At 33.9% G+C, this 21589-nt stretch overlaps 1 protein-coding gene and 1 long non-coding RNA gene across 5 annotated transcripts in view; one reads left to right on the top strand and one right to left on the bottom strand.

The window, feature by feature from the left end:
- The window catches only part of XPR1 (xenotropic and polytropic retrovirus receptor 1), a 218338-nt gene that overhangs the window by 148316 nt on the left and 48433 nt on the right, over positions 1 to 21589 (top strand). For both annotated transcript variants that reach the window (XM_072831035.1, XM_072831036.1), the window contains 5 exons: positions 3172 to 3253; positions 11806 to 11996; positions 12210 to 12389; positions 16104 to 16275; positions 17412 to 17606. In XM_072831035.1, the coding sequence (XP_072687136.1) occupies positions 3172 to 3253; positions 11806 to 11996; positions 12210 to 12389; positions 16104 to 16275; positions 17412 to 17606 (820 nt within the window). The remainder of the gene's footprint in view (positions 1 to 3171; positions 3254 to 11805; positions 11997 to 12209; positions 12390 to 16103; positions 16276 to 17411; positions 17607 to 21589) is intronic.
- The window catches only part of LOC140635824 (uncharacterized), a 64321-nt gene that overhangs the window by 2943 nt on the left and 39789 nt on the right, over positions 1 to 21589 (bottom strand). The gene's annotated exons all lie outside the window — the stretch shown is intronic.

Raw genomic sequence — 21589 nt, 5'->3', positions numbered from 1 at the left:
TATGATAATATACATAATATAATATAATATAATATACATAATATGTAATATAATGTGTGTGTGTGTATATATATATATATACACACACACACACACAAAACTGGTTAGCAAATTAAAAAATTTATATGGCAATACAGAGGACCAAGAACAACCAAATAGTTTTGGAACAACTTAGTTGAAAGATCGATACTACCTCATATCAAACTTACTAAAACTACAGTAATCAAGACAATGTGGTATTAATGTCAAAATCAGTAAATCAATGAATGAAACAATAAAAATCCAAAATTAGATCAATAAATACATGGACAACTGATTTTCAATAAAGATGTAAAGACAGGTAAGTGGAAAAAGGAAAATCTTTTCAACAAATGGTGCTGAAGCAATTGGCTTCCAAGTGAAAAAAAAAAAGAACGAACTTCCACACATCTTTTATACTATACACAAAAATTAATTTTAAGTATACCATAGACTTACATGGAAACTAAAACTACACATTTTTGAAGAAAATATAGGAACAAGTCCTGATGACTGGTTTATGCAAAGATTTCTAAGAAATAAAACCAAAAGCACATCATTAAAATTTAAAACTTCTGCTTTCAGAAGACAATGTTAAGAGAATGAAAAGAAAAGCAACAGACTAGTAAAAAATACAGTAGATAAAAGACTTGCATTCAAAATATATAAAGAACTCCAGTACTCAAAAATAAGAAAATAAACAGCCCAGTTTAGAAATGGGCAAGAGATCTGAATAATCAAAGGTGTATGAGTAGCAAGTAAACATGAATAGTTGTTCAGTATCATTAGTCGTAAGGAAATGCAAATTAAAACTATAGGGAGGTAATATACACCTATTAGAATGACTAAAAACATTGACACTAATTGTTGGAGGAACAAAGCTCTGAGATTTCATATGCTGCTAGTGGAAAGTAAAATGATGCAAGCATATTGGAAAACAACTTGGCAGTTTCTTAAAAATTGAAACTTCACCTACCATATAATCTGGCCATTATACTCATAGGTGTTACCCCAAGACAAATGCAAGCATATTTTCATATAAAGATGTATACAAAAGGGGCACCTAGCTGGCTCAGTCAGTAGAGCATTCAGTTCTTGATCAGGGTTCTGAGTTTGAACCTCATGTTGGGTGTAGAGCTTTCTTTAAATTACTAAATAAAATCCTTTAAAAAATGTTTCATACACATGCACACAAAGTTTCACAAGTGTTTTGAAGCAACTTTATTCATAATAGCCTAAAACTGGAAACAACTCATATACATATCAATAGGGAAATGGATAAACAAGTATGATATATCCATACAATGGCATACTACTCAGCAATAAGAAGGAATTAAACATTGATATATAGAACCATGAGTGCATCTTAAAATAATTACACTGAATGAAAGAAGCCAGACCAAAGAAGAGAATATACTGTATGATTCTGTTTACCTAAAATTTTGGAAAATGCAGACTACTATATAATGACAGAAAGTAGATCCATGATTGTCAGGGGTTGTGGGGTGAGATGGGGTGTGGTAAGAATAAAAGCATTACAGAAGAGCATAAGGAATCTCTCAGGGTAGGGGGATCAGCGTGTTCATTGTCTTGATTATGGTGATAATTTCCTAAGTGTTTACATATCAAAACATCAAATTGTACACTTTAAATATGTGCAGTTTAGTATATGTCTTATAAAACTATTACAAATAAGAAAGGTAATCTTGAAAAATTCAGGTATTTCTGAATGCATGAAGAGGTAGTAAAGCTAAGAAAACATGGAAATGGTTATCCTTGGTGAGGAAGGAAGGTTATGGATCTGGCAGGGGTAGAGACTTCAAAAGTAATAGAAATGTTCTGTTTCTGAAGATGGATGATAGGTGCAGGTACATTTTATTATTCAATTCCTAACAGTCCAGATATGTTATTTGTATTCTTTTGTAAATGATAAATTACACAACTTTTTAAGCTAGAAAAATTTTATTTGAAAATACAAATAACCATCTTCCCTCTGGATGCTTTCATTCTTTTTTTTTTTTTTTTTTTTTTTTTTTTGGATGTTTTCATTCTTAAGCTAACAATTCAGGTACCTATTACTGATGAATGTGTAAGTCAGAGAGAGTCTCAATGCTTTTTTTCATTTAAAAGTTTTTAGAGGGGCACCTGGGTGGCTCAGTTGGTTGGGTGTCTACCTTCAGTTCGGGTCATGATCTCAGGGTCCTGGGATTGAGCCCCAAGTTGGTCTTTCTGCTCAGTGGAGAGCCTGCTTCTCCCTCTCCCTCAGCACCCTCCCCCGCCCCACATTTCTCTCTCTCTCTCTCTCTCTCTCTCTCAAGTAAATAAGAGAAAGAAAGGAAGGAAGGAAGGAAGGAAGGAAGGAAGGAAGGAAGGAAGGAAGGAAGGAAGGAAGGAAGGAAGGAAGGAAGGAGAAAAAGAATTTTTAGAAAACATTTAAACTGTCTTGAAAGTAATACCACCTTTAAAAAGAGAAGCTCTTTATAACATAGCAAATATTTAAATTCATAATATTTTCTTTCTCCTGTTTCTCATCCCTTTATGTTTAAAATATCAGGGCACTTTCTTATATAATTAGAAAACGGTTGATTTTCTTTTATCATTTCCTAAATATAAAACTACTATTAGAAAAATATTTTTTTTTTGTACCTACACACTCTGGAGATTCTGAGTCTCTGGAGAATCTCTATTATACCTTAAAAATTCACTTTAAATTACCCCAGTGTTAATAGTATAAGTAATATAGAAAATAAGTGTTCTTAATTTTGCCATTGTCTCCATGGTTCATAAGTACCAAATATGAGTAATAGTGACATACAAAATTTAAAGATACAAACATTGTAAAAATGAAGTTGCACTTAGATTTCTTCTATAAGAAAAATTCAGTGTATATATGATTTGATTTTTAAGATTAAATTATTTTTTATTTAGTAACTCAGATTTCTCTAAAGATATTCGAATAACTAGGAAATCTATTTTCTATTATAGGAGAATGAAAGGATGCTTCTTGGTTCTGATTTATAAAAATTCAGTTAATAAATTATTTTTCTTTTCATAGTAGAGCTTTGGGACTCATACTACTTAATTTATTGTTGCATATACTAAATATATGCAGTATTTTGCCCTGTACTCAGTGTGCTGTTTTTCTATCTACAGCCCGCACCAGCATGGACTACTTTTAGAGTTGGCCTATTTTGTGGAATATTCATTGTACTGAATATTACCCTTGTGCTTGCCGGTAAGTTGTTTAAATTTGGAATTAAATTATCCTTAGTGATATGCCTTTGTTATATTCTGTTCCTTTATCAAAACTAGTGTAAAACAAAGCTACTACTAAAAGAGAAATTTGTCAGGGCTAAGTTTTTTGTTCTTATAAATGATTGGGAGGGATGGAATGGTGTTTGGTCATTTGTGTGGCTTGTTTTTCCTTTTGAATATAGTTATCCTTTAAAACATTACTAGTTTATGACTTTTATTCCCCATCATTTTCTATTTTTTATGTACAATTTCTTTATACTTTTTCTAAGTTCAGACATTAAGAACCTCAGCTTCCTTGATCACAGTTGAGAATAAATAAGATTAAAAAATTCATGTACTAAAGCTCGTTCACTTTGCTTATTGGAGATTCTCTCACATCCTTTCCAGAATGTATTTGCAATTACTTTGAATATAATTTTAAGAAACATGTTTATATAATTTCCTATTCTATAGAAGTTAAGAATTAAAGGTAGGAGGAATTGCTGAAAGTAAAAGCACTCCCAGCATCAAGAAATGATATAACAGCAAGGGAGGTATTATCTTACTAAAACTCCCAACAGAATTTGACATACCCCTCAGCAGCATTTGACATTGTGGATCATTCCTTCTTGAAACTCTTTCTTCACTTGGTTTTGCTGGGAAATCACATTCTGCTGACAGTTCTTGACAATCTCCTTTGGTAGCTCTTCTCTTCTTTGTGACATCTAAATGTTGAGCAATACTGCTGGGCTAAATCCTCCAATCTCTTTCTCTGTTGACACTCATTTCCTACCTAGGCAATCTTTTTCAAGCCTATGGCTAAGTATTATCTGTATGCTAATGACTCAAGTATGTATACTCTATCCTCTGAATGATATCTGGTTGACTATTTGGATTTAGAGTGGGCATTTCTAACTTACATGGACAAATTTTTTTTACCCCAAAATATACTTTCTTTTCCATATATCATCACCTTTTATCAGATTCTCAGGCCAAAACCTTTAGCCTCTCTTTAACCTCTCATACCTCATCTCCAATCCATCAGCAGATTCTATGGCTTTATCCTTAAAATGTGGTTTTTTTGGTTTCTCAGCTCAGCATGGAGTCTGCTTGAGAGTCTCTTCCTCTTTCTCATCCTCTACCCCTGCTTACATGCAATTACATGCAATTGCATAAGAGGCTTTTCCCCAAGATGTCTGTGCGGCTTACTCCTTCACTATATTTATGTGAATATATTTATGTAGTGTCTGTTCAAGTGCCACTTCTTCACTAAAGCCTTCCCTAATTATCCTTCTCTAAAAAAGTCTGTTCTATCCCTTCAGCCTACATTAGTTTTCTTCAGAGCACTTTTAAGTACACGATATAATATTACATATTTATATTTCTTCTGTTTTCCCACTGGAATATAAGTTCTTTGATCCCTGGACTCTTGTCTCCTATTCACCATTGCATCTCCAGCAATTAGAATACCACCTGGGCCATAGAAAGGGTTCAAAAAATATTAGTGGAAGCTAGAATGGATGGAAGAGAAGGGCAGAGATAAAATTAAATGATAAACAGAAAGCACAAACAGCAAAAAGACAAATCTCAAAGGTTCTTGCATTCAAGGACTTCAAGAGCAAATAATCCTGGTATACCCCCAAGAGTGTGTGTACTTAGGCTTATAATAACTGTGAACCATTAATAAAGAATTAAATTCTGTTCCAGTAAATCTGCAAAGAAACATGACTTAGAAACAGATGGTATTGTATAAATATCCATCATATTCTATCTTCAGTGTTGAGTAATCACAATAGTGCTTGAACAAAGAAGTTTCTATTACTGTCGTACTGTTCTCGATTGCAGGGACTGTGTATTTTTCATTTTTGTATTTCAGGTTTCTAACACAGTGCTACACATATAGCAGATGTTTAAGAAAAAATTTACTGAACTTGTTTTTCCTCATTAACATTCTCCTTAATTAGGATTGTCAATTATAAATTATGACCCAAGTTGTAATGGCTCATAGAGAACATATGAACTTTACCTTCTGATAGTGTGTTTTCATTTGTGTTTTTAGAATTCTCTTTCCTCCCAGTTACTAAAAGTTGTATCTAATAATTATGGTCTACTATAAGCTCATGATTTAATATTGGTATAATTTATTATATTTTAATCTAGTTCTATTTCTTTAAATGAATGCAATCTATTTATATAAACTACAGGGAAATACTGCAATAAAAAACCCAGCCCTAGATTTTCAAGCTAGCTGTTAGGGAAGGAACACTAACTTGTCTTCAAAAGGTCTTGCTTGGATTTTAGTGTCAGCTCTACTGTTTAATTGTTTTGGCTTTAAGGATATCATTTAACTTCTCTGAAATAATTTCCTTATTTGTTAGGTGAGTTTATTACCTCAGATTTATAGTTTTGTTTTAGAAACTCATTCAGCAGTTAAATTTGATATATCTCATGACTATGCTTGATACTTTTTAAGTCTTTAGATAAGAGAATCCCTTTCCTTATGAAGTTTATTATGCCAGGGAGATTAAGACGTATATTAAAACAGTAGTAATATACTACAAGACAGAAAATGTTAAATGTTCTAAGCAGGCCAAAGGACTAAAGTGATTACTTTTAAATGAAAGCATCAGGGAAGACTTAATGGAAGAAATGGCATTTATGCTGGACACTGATGGAATGAAAAGCATTCCAAGACAAGGAGATAGTTAAGCAGAGATTTAGTTGATAGGGGAAGAGGGTGGGACATAGGAGGAGGGAATGGGTTATGAAGGAGAGAAATGATAAATTCACCTAGTGTGAAGGAGAATATTAGATGATACAGTTTGAGACCACTTCATGGAGATCAGCTAAGAATTATAAGTAAACATGGGATACCTGGGTGGATCAGTCAGTTAAGGGTTCGACTCTTGATTTTGGATCAGGTCATGATCTCAGGGTTCTGGGATTGAGTCTGCTGGAAATTCTGTCTCCCATCTACCTCTCCCTCTGCCCCTCCCCTCACTCGAGTCCGTGCTCTTTCTCTCCCTGTCTCTCAAATAAATCTTTTTAAAAAACAGAAGTAGAAGTAAAACCTGTTTATTGTTGTGAAGCACTACATCAATATAAATAATATGGTGTATGTGATAGTAGTTGTTCTTTCTAAGAAAAAAACCTCAATCATTTGTGTGTGAAGTTTTTTCTTTTATTTTCAAGATGAATGCGATGATAATTATCATCACTAAATAATAAGAAAAAATAACCTTCATTCTTTTTATGAGTGCATTGAAAGGTTTTTTTAATTCAGGGACAAATTGAGGTTTTGTTTTCTTTTGTAAACATAAACTGTTTTGTGAGACAGTCTAATTTTTTTTAATGTGTGTGGTTTATGCATTTAGTGTGGTGCGTTATGTTCTCTCCCCTCAGAACTCTTCCTTTGTTTGATCTTTGTGTGTGTATGAGAGGAGGCAGGGTAAATATAAAGCCAGCTGTCTATCTTTATTTATCTCCCAGCGGGTACTTAAAAGATAACAGTGTTGAGAGATGAGAGAGAAGTACAGCAGTAGTAATGCATGTACAAGCACGATTCTTTTTTCATTCATATAAAAAAATAATGTGTGTAATTGCTGTAGTTTCCCAAGGGGATATGACCTTTTTAATAATTTGTCTGAAATTCACATATTTCAGATATTTAGTTTCTTGAAGTTGAAAAATTACCTGATTCAGATTTTTAAAAACTTGTTCTCTTATAGATTTCTAGTAACCTTTACTCAATTTGATACAATAACAATATATTATATTTCATTTTTTGGTTTGCTAAAGATATGAATTTGGCCATTTAAAGTACATAAAAACGTGTGAAATAGTAAAAATATTAATTGTACCCTAATAGTAAAAGTATTAATTGTTTCTCTTTTTTTTTGTAATTGTTTCAATCTCTTTGGAGGATAATTTGGTAATGGATATAAAATTTTAAATACAATCACTTTGGTTAAGCAGTTTTATTTCTAGAAATTTATTTCACAGACATACTTGTATATGGGTGCAAGGACATACATGAGACAAGTGTATTCACTACCATTTTGTTTATAGTAACAAAATCTTAGAAACCACTCAAATTTCCATCAGTTGAGAATTGTTTAAAAAACTAAATGATGTTAGCTCAGTGCAATGAAATGTCATGAAGATTAAAGCGAATGAGTATAGGACTTCGGAGAATGGTTTGGTTGTATCTACCAAAACCGAACATGTACTATACTGGGTTGTTTCTACCCATTAATATGTACTGTGCTGCTGTGAATATGCAGATTCTTGGCTTTGTTTGGGTACCTGGTTTCAGATCTTTTGGATATATACCTAGGAGTGGAATCATTCAGTTATGTGATAATTCTGTGTTTAATCTTCAAAAATTGTTTTCCATAGAGGCTATACAATTTTTCATTTTCATCAGCAATTTATGAGGACTCCATTTTCTTTACACCCTTACCAACATTCGTGGTTTTCCATTTTATTTGTTTACTTTTTAATTATAGCCATCCTAGTGGGTATGAAGTGGTATCTTGTTAATGTTTTCATTTGCATTTCCCTAATGACTCATGGTATTGAGCATCTTTTTATGTGCTTATTGGCCATTTGTGTATTTTCTTTGGAATGGCTGTCCAAGTCCTTTGCTCGTTATTTGAGTTGTCTTCTTAATGTTAAGTTACAAGAGTTCTTTATATATTCTGGGTACTAGACCCTTACCAAGATACATGATTTGCAAATATTTTCTCTCATAGTATAGATTGTTTTTTGCTTTCTTCATTACATCCCTTGATGCACAAAAGTTTTTAATTTTTTTTAATGATTTTATTTATTCATGAGAGGCAGAGACATAGGCAGAGGGAGAAGCCAGCTCCCTGTGGGGACCCTGATCTGGGACTCCATCCCAGGACCCTGAGATCATGCCCTGAACTGAAGGCAGATGCTCAACCAGGAGCCACCCAGCCATTCCAAGTTTATAATTTTGATAAAGCCTGATTTCTCTATTTTTTTTCTTTCTTTGAGCTAATTTTTGTACCTGGTGTGAGATAGGGATTCAACTTCATTCTTTTGCATGTGGCTATCTAGTTGTCCCAGCACCATTTGTTGAAGAAAATATTTTTTTCCATTGAATGGTCTTGGCATTCTTGTTGAAAACCAACCAGCCATTGATATATAGATTTATTTCTAAACTCCCAATTCCATTCCATTTGTCTGTATGTCTGGTTTTTCTTGTTTGTTTGTTTTTGTTTTTTTTGTATGTCTGTTTTAATGCCAATACCACACTGCTTTATACTAAATTTAGAAACCACAAAATGGTGAGACCTCTAACTTTGTTCCTCTTTTTCAGTAACGTTTTGGCTGTCTGGGGCCTCTTGTAATTCCATGTGAATTTGAGGATCAATTTTTCATTTCTGCAAAACAAAGGTGATTGGAATTTTGATAGGGATTGTAATAAATCTGCAAAACACTTTGTTGCCATCTTAATATCAAGTCTTGTAAATCCATGAACATGGGATTTCTTTCAGCAATATTTTGTAGTTTTTAATGAATAAGTCTTTCACTTTCTTAAGTAAATTAATTCTTAGGTGTTTTATTCCTTTAGGTGCTATTGTAATTGAAATTGTTTTCTTAATTTCATTTCAGAGTGTTCATTGCAGGTATATACAGAGACAACTGAATTTCATGTGTTGATTTTGTACTCTGCAATTTGGCTGAATTTATTAGCTCTAGTGGTTTTATTGTGTATTCTTTGGGCCTTAGGCGTATTATTTTTGTTTCCTGATTGTTATATCTATGGTTTTTGCTTAGGAATCAGGATGTGAAACCATACATAGTTTCTTATTTACAATTTGCTAATTAATCTTGCTATCATACTTGATCCTTTGTGGTCTCTTCTTCAATTAACAACTGCAATAGCCCTTTAAAGTTATTACTTGGTCATGCCACTTATGTGTAAAACCTTTCATTGGCTTTATACATTGGAGTAAATGTTTAAGTCTTGACAAAATACTATAAAATCCTGTCTGATTTTCCTATGGCTTTTTAGCACTTTACTTCTCATTTATTTCAATTATAGTGGCCTTGGTCTTCTTTCTGTTCCTGGAGCATCGGCCTCATACCCATCTTAGGGCCTTTTGTACTTATCTATTTGGAGCCATATTTTTCTGTATATTCACAGGATTCATTCTCTTTTTACTTAGGATCTCTGCAAATGTCGGGACATCTGGGTGGTGCAGTTGATTAAATGTCCACCTCTTGGTTTCGCCCCAGGTCCTGATCTCAGGGTTGTGGGATCAACCCCAATGTTGGGTTCTGCGCTTAACACAGAGCCTGCTTAAGACTGTCTCTCCTCACTCTGTCCCCCTCCCTCTCTAAAATAAGTAATTACATGTTTTTTATTTTGTTTTTTTTTTTTAAAAAGGATCTCTACAAATGTCATCTACTGACAATCTTCTTAACCACCATACCTAAAATAGCACCTAATATCATCATTATTCATTTCCTTTCCCTCCTTTTTTTTTTTCCCTTTAAAACCCTTTTGTAGGGCACCTGGGTGGCTCAGTGGTTGAGCATCTGCCTTTGGCTCAGGGTGTGATCCTGGGGTCCTGGGATCGCATCTCTCGTACCTGTGCGGAGCCTGCTTTTTCCACTGCCTATGTCTCTGCCTCTCTCTCTCTGTATCTCCTGAATAAATAAATAAAATCTTTAAAACAAACAAAAACACCTTTTGTTATCTGATATTATACAGAAAAAAGTTTCCAGAAGACAGGTATTTTTTTCTGTTGTTTATTACTGAATCTCCAGCTCTTTGAGTGGTGTTAGATATATTAGGCATCTAATAAATATTTGTCAAATTAATGGAAAAAACGAGGTTTCTTCAAGTGAAAGGAAAAAGAAACTGATACACTCTGAATATTCATCATTGTCTTAGTCATGTAATATATGTTGATCATATTTATCTTCTTAACAAATTCATGAGAATAGATATTATCCCCATTGACCAACAAGGAAATGAAGATGTGGAAAAATAAAATAATTTGCCCTAAAGTAAGTAAATTTGAAGTCTGGTCTATAGTATTTAACTCCAAAGCAAAGGCTTTTACTCCCCTGTTATTTTTAAATTATTAAGTAGGGGGGATCCCTGGGTGGCCCAGGGCACGATCCTGGAGTCCCGGGATCAAGTCCCACGTTGGGCTCCTGGCATGGAGCCTGCTTCTCCCTCCTCCTGTGTCTCTGCCTCTCTCTCTCTCTGTGTCTATCATGAATAAATAAATAAATTAATTAATTAATTAATAATAAATTTCATCTATCATAAATAAATTTATTTTTAAAAAATAAACTATTAAGTAGGCTACGTACTATAGAGAATACAAAGATAACTAAAATAGTTATTTAAATTAAATATAAGATAGTATATAAATTTCAAATGAGTCTAATAAATAATTTTATAGTTATTTAGAAAACTGAGAAATCATCAGTCAAATTGAAATGTTTGGCACATAGTAGGCTCAAAATGGAACACTGATTCAATAAATTTATGAACAGGTGAGGATTTGGCTCATACATATTAAGTAGAATTTGAATTGGTAGAGCAAGGCCATTTTAGATACGGTGACAACATAAGCAAATGTGAAAAGCAAACTTGTGAAAAGGCTGATAAAATTCATCAGGAGGTAAGAATTAATGTTTAGGAACATTATGAGATAAGTTTGGGGAAAGTGAGTTGGACATCATATTGTGATGAGGAACTTGAATTCCAAGGCTAAGGTGTTTAAACATTAAAGTTATTGAAGAGCTATAAAGTAATAGTGGTACTGAATATTTATATAGGCATAGGGACAATAGAATGTAATGGTTAAGAGTGTGGGCTTTGGAGCAAAAAACTGTCTGAGTTAAAATTGTGGCTCTGCCCTCTACTAGCTTGGTAATCCTGAGCAAATTATTCAGCCTCTCTGTGCTCTAATTTCCTCACCAATCAAATGGAGGTAATAGCTTTTAAGGCACAGGACCATTGTGAGGATTAAATGAATTATTATATGCAAAAATAGAGAACAATCCTTAGCCACATAGTAAGTATTCTGTAAATATTAACATTACAGTTTTCACTTTTGTTTTCACTTGCTTTCATGTTTACTGTGTCTTTTAATTTTCACATCAACTCTGTAAGGTAGGTATTATTGTAACCAATTTAATGACAGAACAAAGCCAAGGAAGTTATATCATGGTAGAAATCCTTAGCTGACAGACCTGATCATTTGGTTCTAAACAATTTCACTGTGATTCTTTGTAATCTAAGAAACTAATGGAACAATGGACTAATGTGCCAAAAGGCAAGTTTTAGGAAAACTATTCTAGTGAAAATTCGCAAAATGAAATGAAAAAGAGAAAGAAACTGGAAGCAAGTGTGTCATGCTCTTTCAATGATCTAGGCTTAGGTTTTATTTATAAAAACTTTTTATGCCAGGGACTGTGTCATTGAGGATTAAAGAGTAAAGACAATTAAAGGAGACATTTTGAATTTTCTAACTAACCAATTAATTGATACTTTTTCAGCTGTATTTAAACTTGAAACAGATAGAAGTATATGGCCCTTGATAAGAATCTATCGGGGTGGCTTTCTTCTGATTGAATTCCTTTTTCTACTGGGCATCAACACATATGGTTGGAGACAGGCTGGAGTGAATCATGTGCTCATCTTTGAACTTAATCCGAGAAGCAATTTGTCTCATCAACATCTTTTTGAGGTAATCAAAGCAAGACATAAAGTCCCATGAATTTAGTTCACATAAGCTATATAGCTGGTTTAGTGGGTACTGAAATCCATCTTCTCCTTGAAGATTATTGACATAATATCTAAACATTTATCTAACCTTAGTTTTATTAAAGATATTTCTGAGTAATGGTTAAAAAAAAAATAACAATTTTTCTCTTTTCTTGTCTTTACCATTCTTTATCAGATTGCTGGATTCCTTGGGATATTGTGGTGCCTGAGCCTTCTGGCATGCTTCTTTGCTCCAATTAGTGTCATCCCCACATATGTATATCCACTTGTTCTTTATGGATTTATGGTTTTCTTTCTTATCAACCCCACCAAAACTTTCTATTATAAGTCCCGGTTTTGGCTGCTTAAACTGCTGGTAAGTCCAGAAATTTGTCTGTCATTTTTAGAGTGGTGTATTGGTCATTGACTTCCTCCAGGAGGAAACCAAGTCTGCTGTATTGCACAACTCCAGAAGGCATGGTTCACTTTATAGTCTATGTGAATGGTGCTCTAGAGCCAGGGGCAAAGAATATAGTGTAATTGGTACACCTTATATTGTACAGTACAGTCACCCTGGGAAAAATACTCACGCATTTTTTCCTCCTAAAATGGAATATGAAGTGTCCAATAGTGAAATGATTTTGCAAATTAATAATAAATTCGTGAACAACTTAAGTACTTTTTACAAATTATTTAACCAGCTATGATAACATGTAGAACTCTATGAATTTCTTTTTCTTTTTTTTTTAAGAGGTGGTGAAACTATTCTTTTCCTGTAAATTGATAGTCAGCTATTTTGATTTTACAAAAGATTAGTTCTCTAAAATCAGCAAGAATATCTTACCAGAAAGCTTTAACTTGAGAAGCTGACTTGGATAATAATAAATTTATTTATAATAAATTCCATTTCTTCTTCTACTTTACCTATTTCTTAATGATCTCAAAATCCTGCAGTCTCAGCATTAGGATATAGAATTTCTTGGAAAAATAGTAGCTGCATTTTTTTTGTGATAGTGTAAGATAGCATGGGGAGGGGACTTCTGCTTACTCCTAAATTAAACCAGCTCTATTTTCAAAATTAATCAAGAATGCTCTTCTGTAATTATTTCTTGGGTTATGAATTACAACTAATAATAAAGTGAAGATTAGTGATTCAATTGACTAGTCTCTTTACATACTTTTAGAATTCTTATAATTACTATCTTACCTTTTTTTCTACCTTAGGAAGTATACTACCATGAAAACTGTAGTTTTAATTTCTTTTTTCCTTTTGTATGGCCCTTAAGTTTAGCAGAATGTTTTTGTTCTTAGCAGTACATTTTCTGTATCTAGCATTGCTTAAATTTTTATCTGAAGACATGTAATACGGCTTTCCTATTAAAAAGCAGTAAGCACACAGCAAGTAAAAAGCCACTTATGTTCTAGTACAGGTTAAGTATTCATAGCAATCAGGAAAAGAAAATGGCCCAGATTTCTTTGATCTTTTTTCCCGCAAAGCTGATTATTATTTATTTGTATTTCTTATTTCCTCCAGTAGGATTTTTATCACAAATTGAGAATATCCCTCTTTTCCTCCATCATTAAGTATTAATAATTAAAAGAGCAAATCATTTCCATTAAGTATAGCACCACTAGCCTAACTTTGGGTCTAAATGTAGAACTTAGATGTGCAAGAGTATTTTGAAAAAAAAAAGTATGCAGTCACCTTTTATACATTTTGTCATCATTTAGAAAACATGCTTTTTAGAGGATTTTTTTTTAAGACACAAGAAAAATTTGAAGTTTTTTTAAAATTTAAACTAAAACTAAATCATATCCAGTTAGTACAATATTAGATTACCTTTTTATTTTGAGATTGTCATTTTATTGCTAGAATTTGTGGAGTTTTAAAACTTGCATAAAAATGTGGTATTCTTGTTACAAGGAAATAACCTTAAGATTATAAATATATAAGATTATAAATACCTATTGTCTCTTGCTTCCATTATTGTGAAATCTCTATAAAGTTGTTTTGAAACATAGTTTGAAGGACTCAGAAAACTCAGATGTTAATATGACTGTATTGCAATAACAGAATATTATCATTGTGTACATTGTGTTAAGTGAACATTTCCCCAATGCATCCTTCTCTGTTTAAATAGTAAGCTATGATTCATGCATGACCAGTTAGTCTTATTAGCAGAATGATTCCCCATTCAGTAGACATTTATCAATGCATCTGCTATGTGTTAGTAAATGAGGACTTACTGATGGAGTAGGTTGACAGTGATGATATAATAAGGAACAAGAGAATAGTAAAATGTACCATCAGAAGCAGTGCAGTGCAGAAAGAAGCATTGTGGTTTGTTATATTTGTAATAACATTTGTATACAGGAAAAATGTTGCTTATAGAGCATTTTAATATTAATTGACCAGTAGGTCTTACTGAGAAAACTTAACCTGAGACTTCTTTCTAGTGAATTAACAAAAATATTTCCACCCTAGTTATGTTTCTCTGATACAGCTTTTTAAAAAGTTTCATTATAAAGTAAAGGTACATTTCCTTCTTTTTTTTCTTTAATTTTTAGTGAAAAAGAACAAATCACCTGACCATAGTGGTAGGCACTGGATGACACTTATATCCATATTTAAATTCAAATTTATGTAATTTACATGCCATACACCTCCCCAAAAAAAGCTTTAAAAATTTATTATAAATTTATTTATTTTGATACTTACATGTCAAATTAGTAGTTTGTTTGCATTAATGATATAGCTTTTCTCTCTGGCTTATTGAAAGAGCAAGAGAATGATCAAGAAACTGAGCCATGGCCTCAAAATATATCAGCTCCAGAAAACACCGCAAAACCTTTACTATGCCCTGCAGATATCTGGTCTAACTTCCAAAGCCACAACCCAATTCCTTTCATAGATAGTTGATATCCAGGATGAATTCATAATATAGCCATTTATCTCCCTCAAATAATAAAGAGAAATGTTTACAGAACAAATAGAATCAGCCAAGTCTGAGGGGAAAGAACCATTAGTCTCCCATGCTGAATATGTCTGTTAAATGAATATAGCTAGGTGGCAAGAGAGCTGTAGATTTAGACTTATTTTCTTAAAACTGCTGCTCAGTGAGAATTCTTTGTTTTAGGAGTTCATTTTTGCCTGTTTAAGATAGAAAGGATCTGACAGGGTGAGGATTAAAGCTGCCTTCATTCCATCTTCACTTTCCTCAGGGCCTCTCAAGGCATTCTGCACAATTGGAGCCGGTTTCTGATGATTACATTAGTATCTAAGTTTTCCTCTCTGCAATGCCAGATTTCACTTTGCAGTGCAAAACAGTCTTCCACAGAATAGGTCAGGATGAGTTTGTTGTAGGTCTTCTGTAAAATGGGGATATGAATAGTACCAGGCTCATAAAATGGATTATGAAAAATACATTATGAGAAAAATATACAGCACAGATCAATGCTCAGTACTTTTAATATGAATTCATTTAACATCATTTTTATAACAGTGGGATATGGACTGATTTTTGTGGCATAATTTCAAGACAAATACCATTATTACCATGGCATTAGTGAAATGAAAGTGACTTTGGTTAGAGAATAGGCAGGCATGCCTCAGGTGATGTACCACCCTTCCTTTCCTATCTCTTGTAGGCAAAAGCTTTGTATTCAGTTAGTGAGATGGGAGGAGATTCCAGAAATTATCATAGCACGAGTCTCTAGCAAAATTTACCCTAGAGACTAACACTAGACATCCTCTCTGTGCTTCTACCTTCTGCCACCCTCTGCTTTCAGCTTCAACTCTTCCCACCCTCTCTGCTTTCTATTTTCTAACTATAGCTATGTCTGCCTTCTTTACCCTGCTTTAATTTCCTTTCTTGGTTATCTATTCAACTCATTCCCTTCACTACTAATTCTCAACCTAGTCACTGTTGCCAGGTCCCGCCCTGTGTTTGTGATTGGTTTATTGGTTTTCATTTTATCAGCTAAAGTAATCATGCTGCATGATCAGACACAAATTAGAGAAATTTAATATGAATTTTCTTGTTTCTGTTTTTTTTTTTTTTTTTTTTTTTTTCTTTTTTCTTTCTCCCAGTTTCGAGTATTTACAGCCCCCTTCCATAAGGTAGGCTTTGCTGATTTCTGGCTGGCCGATCAGCTGAACAGCCTGTCAGTGATACTGATGGACCTGGAATATATGATCTGCTTCTACAGTTTTGAGCTCAAATGGGATGAAAGTGGGGGCCTGTTGCCAAATAATTCAGAAGGTAGGGTATGAATGTGCATCCATACCCTAAACTGCCAGTGTAAACCAAGAAATACTGGGAATGAGAAATTTAAGATCATGGTGAAAACTCATCCAATGATATTACAAACTTAATTAAATGTACTTGGCACTCTTTTAGCAGTCTCTTTATCTGATATAATTTGGCTCTTAAATTATATGCTATGATTTTAGCCATACATTTGCCAAGAGATTTGCAACTTACACTTAGAAGAATTCTAAATCTAAAAAAAAAAAAAAGTTCTAGTACATTGGTAGTTATATCACAAATGTTTTAGTGCCAGCAGTTTCCATCACAGTATTGCTTTATAATGAGCAAAAATACTGATTATTTAGGATTAGATCAGGTGCTTTGAGAAAGTTATTATAGATTCTTATTAGGGATTTTGTTTTCTGTTCTGGCTCTTTTTCTCACTCTTAGTGTATGCCAAAGGTTCAAGTTATTAAGGAATTTTGCCTTATTGACAAAGACCCAATTTAGACAGATTATGTAACCTCTGACTAACAAAAGTTAATGAAGCCAGTGACAACACATTTTCATCAATTGCCAGCAGACCACAATTGTATAGTAGCTTGATCACACTATAATGCATTCTCAGAATTTGAAGAAAAATTGATTTACCAGCTCCATTCTTCTCATTTAAAAATGCATACTCTGCTCTTCATTAAAAAAGGGTGAAGATGGGGAGCATGTACAACCCATTGCCATATATTATGGCAGTTTTGGAGTTCATGAAATTGGCTAGAGTCATCAGTGATATTTATATGTTGTCTGGATATTTCAAATAATAAAACTAACTCTTTTTCCTTAGATTAGTGTACTCCTCCTCTAATTTTCCCAGTTCTATCACATTCCAATGAAAGTGATTCCAGAACAAGTAGTCAGAAATATGAGAGGACAGATTTTCCCTGTAGATTTACCCTATGTATTAACTTTCTTTCCTTGGCTTAGCTATCACTAAAAAGTTTGAGAATATAATTGTTACAAAGAAGAAAGTGATTCTGAAACCCAGGCTTCTTGTTTTGATGGACTTAGTAGTGGTTATAATATATAACAAAATAATGTGAACGGTTTTTTTTTTTTTAATTATAATTTTTTCTTCTTTGAAATCTTCACAGAACCGGAAATTTGCCACAAATATTCATATGGTGTGCGGGCCATTGTTCAGTGCATTCCTGCTTGGCTTCGTTTCATCCAGTGCCTGCGCCGATACCGAGACACAAAAAGGGCCTTTCCTCATTTAGTTAATGCTGGGAAATACTCCACGACTTTCTTCACAGTGACATTTGCAGCCCTTTACAGCACTCACAAAGGTATTCTATGATTGACTGTGAAGAGATTTTCAAAGCCCAAGGACTTCCCACTACTTAAGTCTGTTTCTTACTCTGGTTACTTTTCCAATTGTCATGCTCTTTTTCTCCATTGAAGTTTTAGTCCCCTCACTTATACTACTTTGTTCTTGAATACAATTTTAGTTTCATTCCACTGTTTACTAACAAGTACCATTAGAAAGAGTCAAAGTCATCCAGAATAGGAAGGATTTGTGATAATGTGTGAAATCCTGAATTATGTTTAATGTGCTCAGTCTTAGACACCTTGGGCTTTCATTTGGTTTTTTAGACTTCTTGTTCATTAATGAGGTTGGGAAATGCTAGGTGAAAAAGATTCCCTCAGGCAATCATGTATATTTTTAATCGCTTTCCTTCACCAAGTAGTAAGGATTGTTTCCAGCCCATTTAACTGCAAATTGAGTTCTCTGTTCTCTCTAGTTTCTTATCTCCATAGCAACCAGTTATTACTTGAGACTGCTCTTCTGTTGGGAGGAGAAAAAAGCTTTTAGGTTCTGAGCCACATGCAGTCGGGCCTTTTGAATTTTTAACCTTTTTCCAAGAACTGTCAATCAAAGATCTCATTTTCTTTTACTAAAATACATTCTATCTTTGTCTGTGTAAATCAGTATCAGCCCACACCTTAGAGGCTGCACTTTTGTCTGTGGGTGGTAAAGTAATGTTACTTACTGAAATTATTATAATTATTTTTAAATACTTAAGTAAATTTTTTTCAGTGACTTTTTTTTTTAATAGAAACACTGTAATTTTGGAACCTTAGCTAGTAGCTCTTGGTTACTTGTCTAAAGTATGTGTGATGGTCTTGAAAGACTAGGGCTGTGGTATTTTGGGGGCTTGCCGTTTGGTCCAGTAGAACACTTTGTAACATAACTTCCACTTTTTGCAGTAGATTCTGCAATTACAGTAATATTGATAATGCAGCCAATAATTTTATCACTTTGTAGGTACTCTTGTTAAATGATTTAAATTAACTAAGTGCCTCAGTGAAAGAAACACATCCTCAAAGCTCCCATAATTTTAATTCTTGCTAAGGAAAGGTATTCTTTAGTCTGGGCGTGCATCATGATTTACAAGGTTGTTACTAGAGAATTTATAAGTCAGGCAACTGATTCGATACCTGGTACCCTATGTCTTTCTCCCATCTTGAGTAACAATGTTTTTTTTGGTTGAATATTTTAGGATATAACTTATCTTTAACCATACTGATACTATTCACTATGAAGCTGAAAATCTGAATTCCTCAAATTTGCATCCAGCTTCATATTTAGTAACCTAAAGCTGGAAGCATGATTTGGATAGTATTGTGATCTTAAGACCTTTTTTTTTTATCATGTATTCTTCAAAGAAATTTTTAAACTATATTATTATTTTACCACTTTTATTAAACTATTATTTAAACTACATTGACTTTATTTTTTACATTGACATTTTTAAGTTTATATCTGAAATTTTTCATCTTAAGGTTAAATAATTTTTTAAATGTAGTTTACAGTGTAATTTAAATAATATTTTATTTTTTAGATTTTAAAAGCTATGTTTATTTGAGAAGGTGGGGAGAGTGAGAGGGAGAGTGAGTCTCAAGCCAATTGCACTGAGCACAGAGCCAGACAAGGCTGGATCTCACAACCCTGAGATCGTAACCTGTGCCAAAACTGAATTGGACACTTAACTGAATGAACCACCCGGGTGCCCCTTAAATATTCACGTTTTATTATTTTTTTTAAGATTTTATTTATTTGGAATGCCTATGTGGCTCAGTGGTTGAGCACCTGCCTTCAGCCCAGGGCGTGATCCTGGGAATCCTGGGATTGACTCCCACATCAGGCTCACTTCATAGAGCCTGCTTCTCTCTCTGCCTCTCTATCTCTGTGTCTCTCATGAATAAATAAATAAAATCTTTCAAAATATATTTTTTATTTATTTGATGGGACACCTGGGTGGCTCAGTGGTCCTGGAGTCCTGGGATCGAGTCCCACATCAGGCTCCCTTCATGGAGCCTGCTTCTCTCTCTGTGTCTGTCATGAATAAATAAATAAAATATTTTAAAAAATAAAATAAAATAATAAAGATATATTTTAAAAATATTTTATTTATTTGAGAGAGAGAGAGAGAGAGAACATGAGCAGGAGGAGGGGCAGAGGGAGAAGTAGATTCCTCACTGTGCAGGGGACCTGATGGGGAGGACTTGATCCCAGGACTCCAGGAACATGATGGGAGCCAAAGGCAGACCTCTTAACCAACTGAGCCACCCAGGCACCCCAAATATTCACATTTTAAAACTGCTGAAAGTTTCTACAAGACACCCCATAAATATTCACATTTTATTTCATTTTTTTGTATTTTTAAATTTTTATGCATTTATTAGAGAGAGGGAGGGTGAGAGATCATGTGAACAGTCAGGAGAGGCAGAGGGAGAGGGAGAAGCAAGCAGGGAGCCCTATGCGAGGCTCAGTCTCAGGACCCTGGGATCATGACCTGAGCTGAGAGCATCCTTAACTGAATGAGCCACCCAGGCATCCCAGATATTCACATTTTAAGACAAAACTGCTAAATAGGGCAGCCTGGGTGGTTCAGCAGTTTAGCGCTGCCTTTAGCCCAGGGCCTGATCCTGGAGACCCGGGATCAAGTCCCACGTCAGGCTCCCTGCATGGAGCCTGCTTCTCCCTCTGCCTGTGACTCTGCCTCTCTCTCTCTCTCTCTCTCTCTCTCTCTCTCTCTCTGCGTGTCTCTCATGAATAAATAAAATAAAAATCTTTAAAAAAAACTGTTAAATATTTCTATTAAGTGTGTCCAGGTAATCTAAATATAAAAGCACAATACTCATCATGATTTGTTTTTTTAAAAATGAAGCAACTTGGGGTGCCTATATTTGGTTGAGTGTCTGACTCTTCATTTCAGCTCAGGTTGTGATCTCAGGGTCGTGGAATCAAACCCTAAGTTGCACTCTGTGCTTAGGGTGGAGTCAGCTTGTCCTTCTTCTGCTCCTCCCCGTGCTCTTGCTCTCATGTTCTCTCTCTCAAATAAATGAACAAAATCTTTTTAAAAAAACGAAACAACTCTACAGTAGTCAAATTTTACATCTCTTTTCCATTGAACTTTTTTAAAATGTATTTTTATGTTTTGATTACTTTTGTTTGACCCATATGTATGTAAATTATTAATTTCCTGTTACTAGAAGATACTAAAGACTTTTCTTTCTGTGTTGTAATTATCTATCATTACCCTAATTGTCATTTATAGCTGGTCAAAGTAACATTACAAATATATTACAAATTTTAATAATTATCACATAAACATTTCTTATTGAGATAAATTTATATTACTTATTCTTTTTTTTAAGATTTTATTTGTTTATTCTTGGAGAGACACAGAGAGAGGCACAGACACAGGCAGAGGGAGAAGCAGGCTCCACGCAGGGAGCCTGACCTGGGACTGGATCACGCGTCTCCAGGATCACACCCTGGGCCAAAGGAGGCACTAAACCGCTGAGCCACCGGGATTGCCCTATATTACTTATTCTATTCCATTTTTCAGTTTTTATATAAGTAAACTCTGGAAAAACCTTGTTAAATAGCTATATACGTGAGAATGCAAGTTTTATTGTTGCTGCGTCACTCAGATTTTAGGCAAATCCTCAGTTATACACTTAAAAAATTTGCATTGTAATTAATCATCAGTAATTTATTTGTTCTTCCCGAATTTCCTTATTGGAAGCAAAGAGTTAAAAATAAACTGAAGAAAGTAAAGAATTAAACATAAACTAAATGAATAAAGGATTTAACTAGCTAACTAGTCACTAGAATCATTCACTTTCTTTGTTTATAGGGAGTATACCAAAAAGCTGGAGTAGGACCAGTTATAGGATGTTTCATTTGAGATGCTCCTTGTTTAACTCAACGTGCTCAGGAAACAATTAGGAAAATTAAGATATTGTTAATTTCATTACG

The sequence above is a fragment of the Canis lupus genome, chromosome 6 (genome assembly GCF_048164855.1).
Source record: "Canis lupus baileyi chromosome 6, mCanLup2.hap1, whole genome shotgun sequence".
Classification (NCBI taxonomy): domain Eukaryota; kingdom Metazoa; phylum Chordata; class Mammalia; order Carnivora; family Canidae; genus Canis; species Canis lupus.
This window is presented reverse-complemented; position numbering and strand designations above follow the sequence as displayed.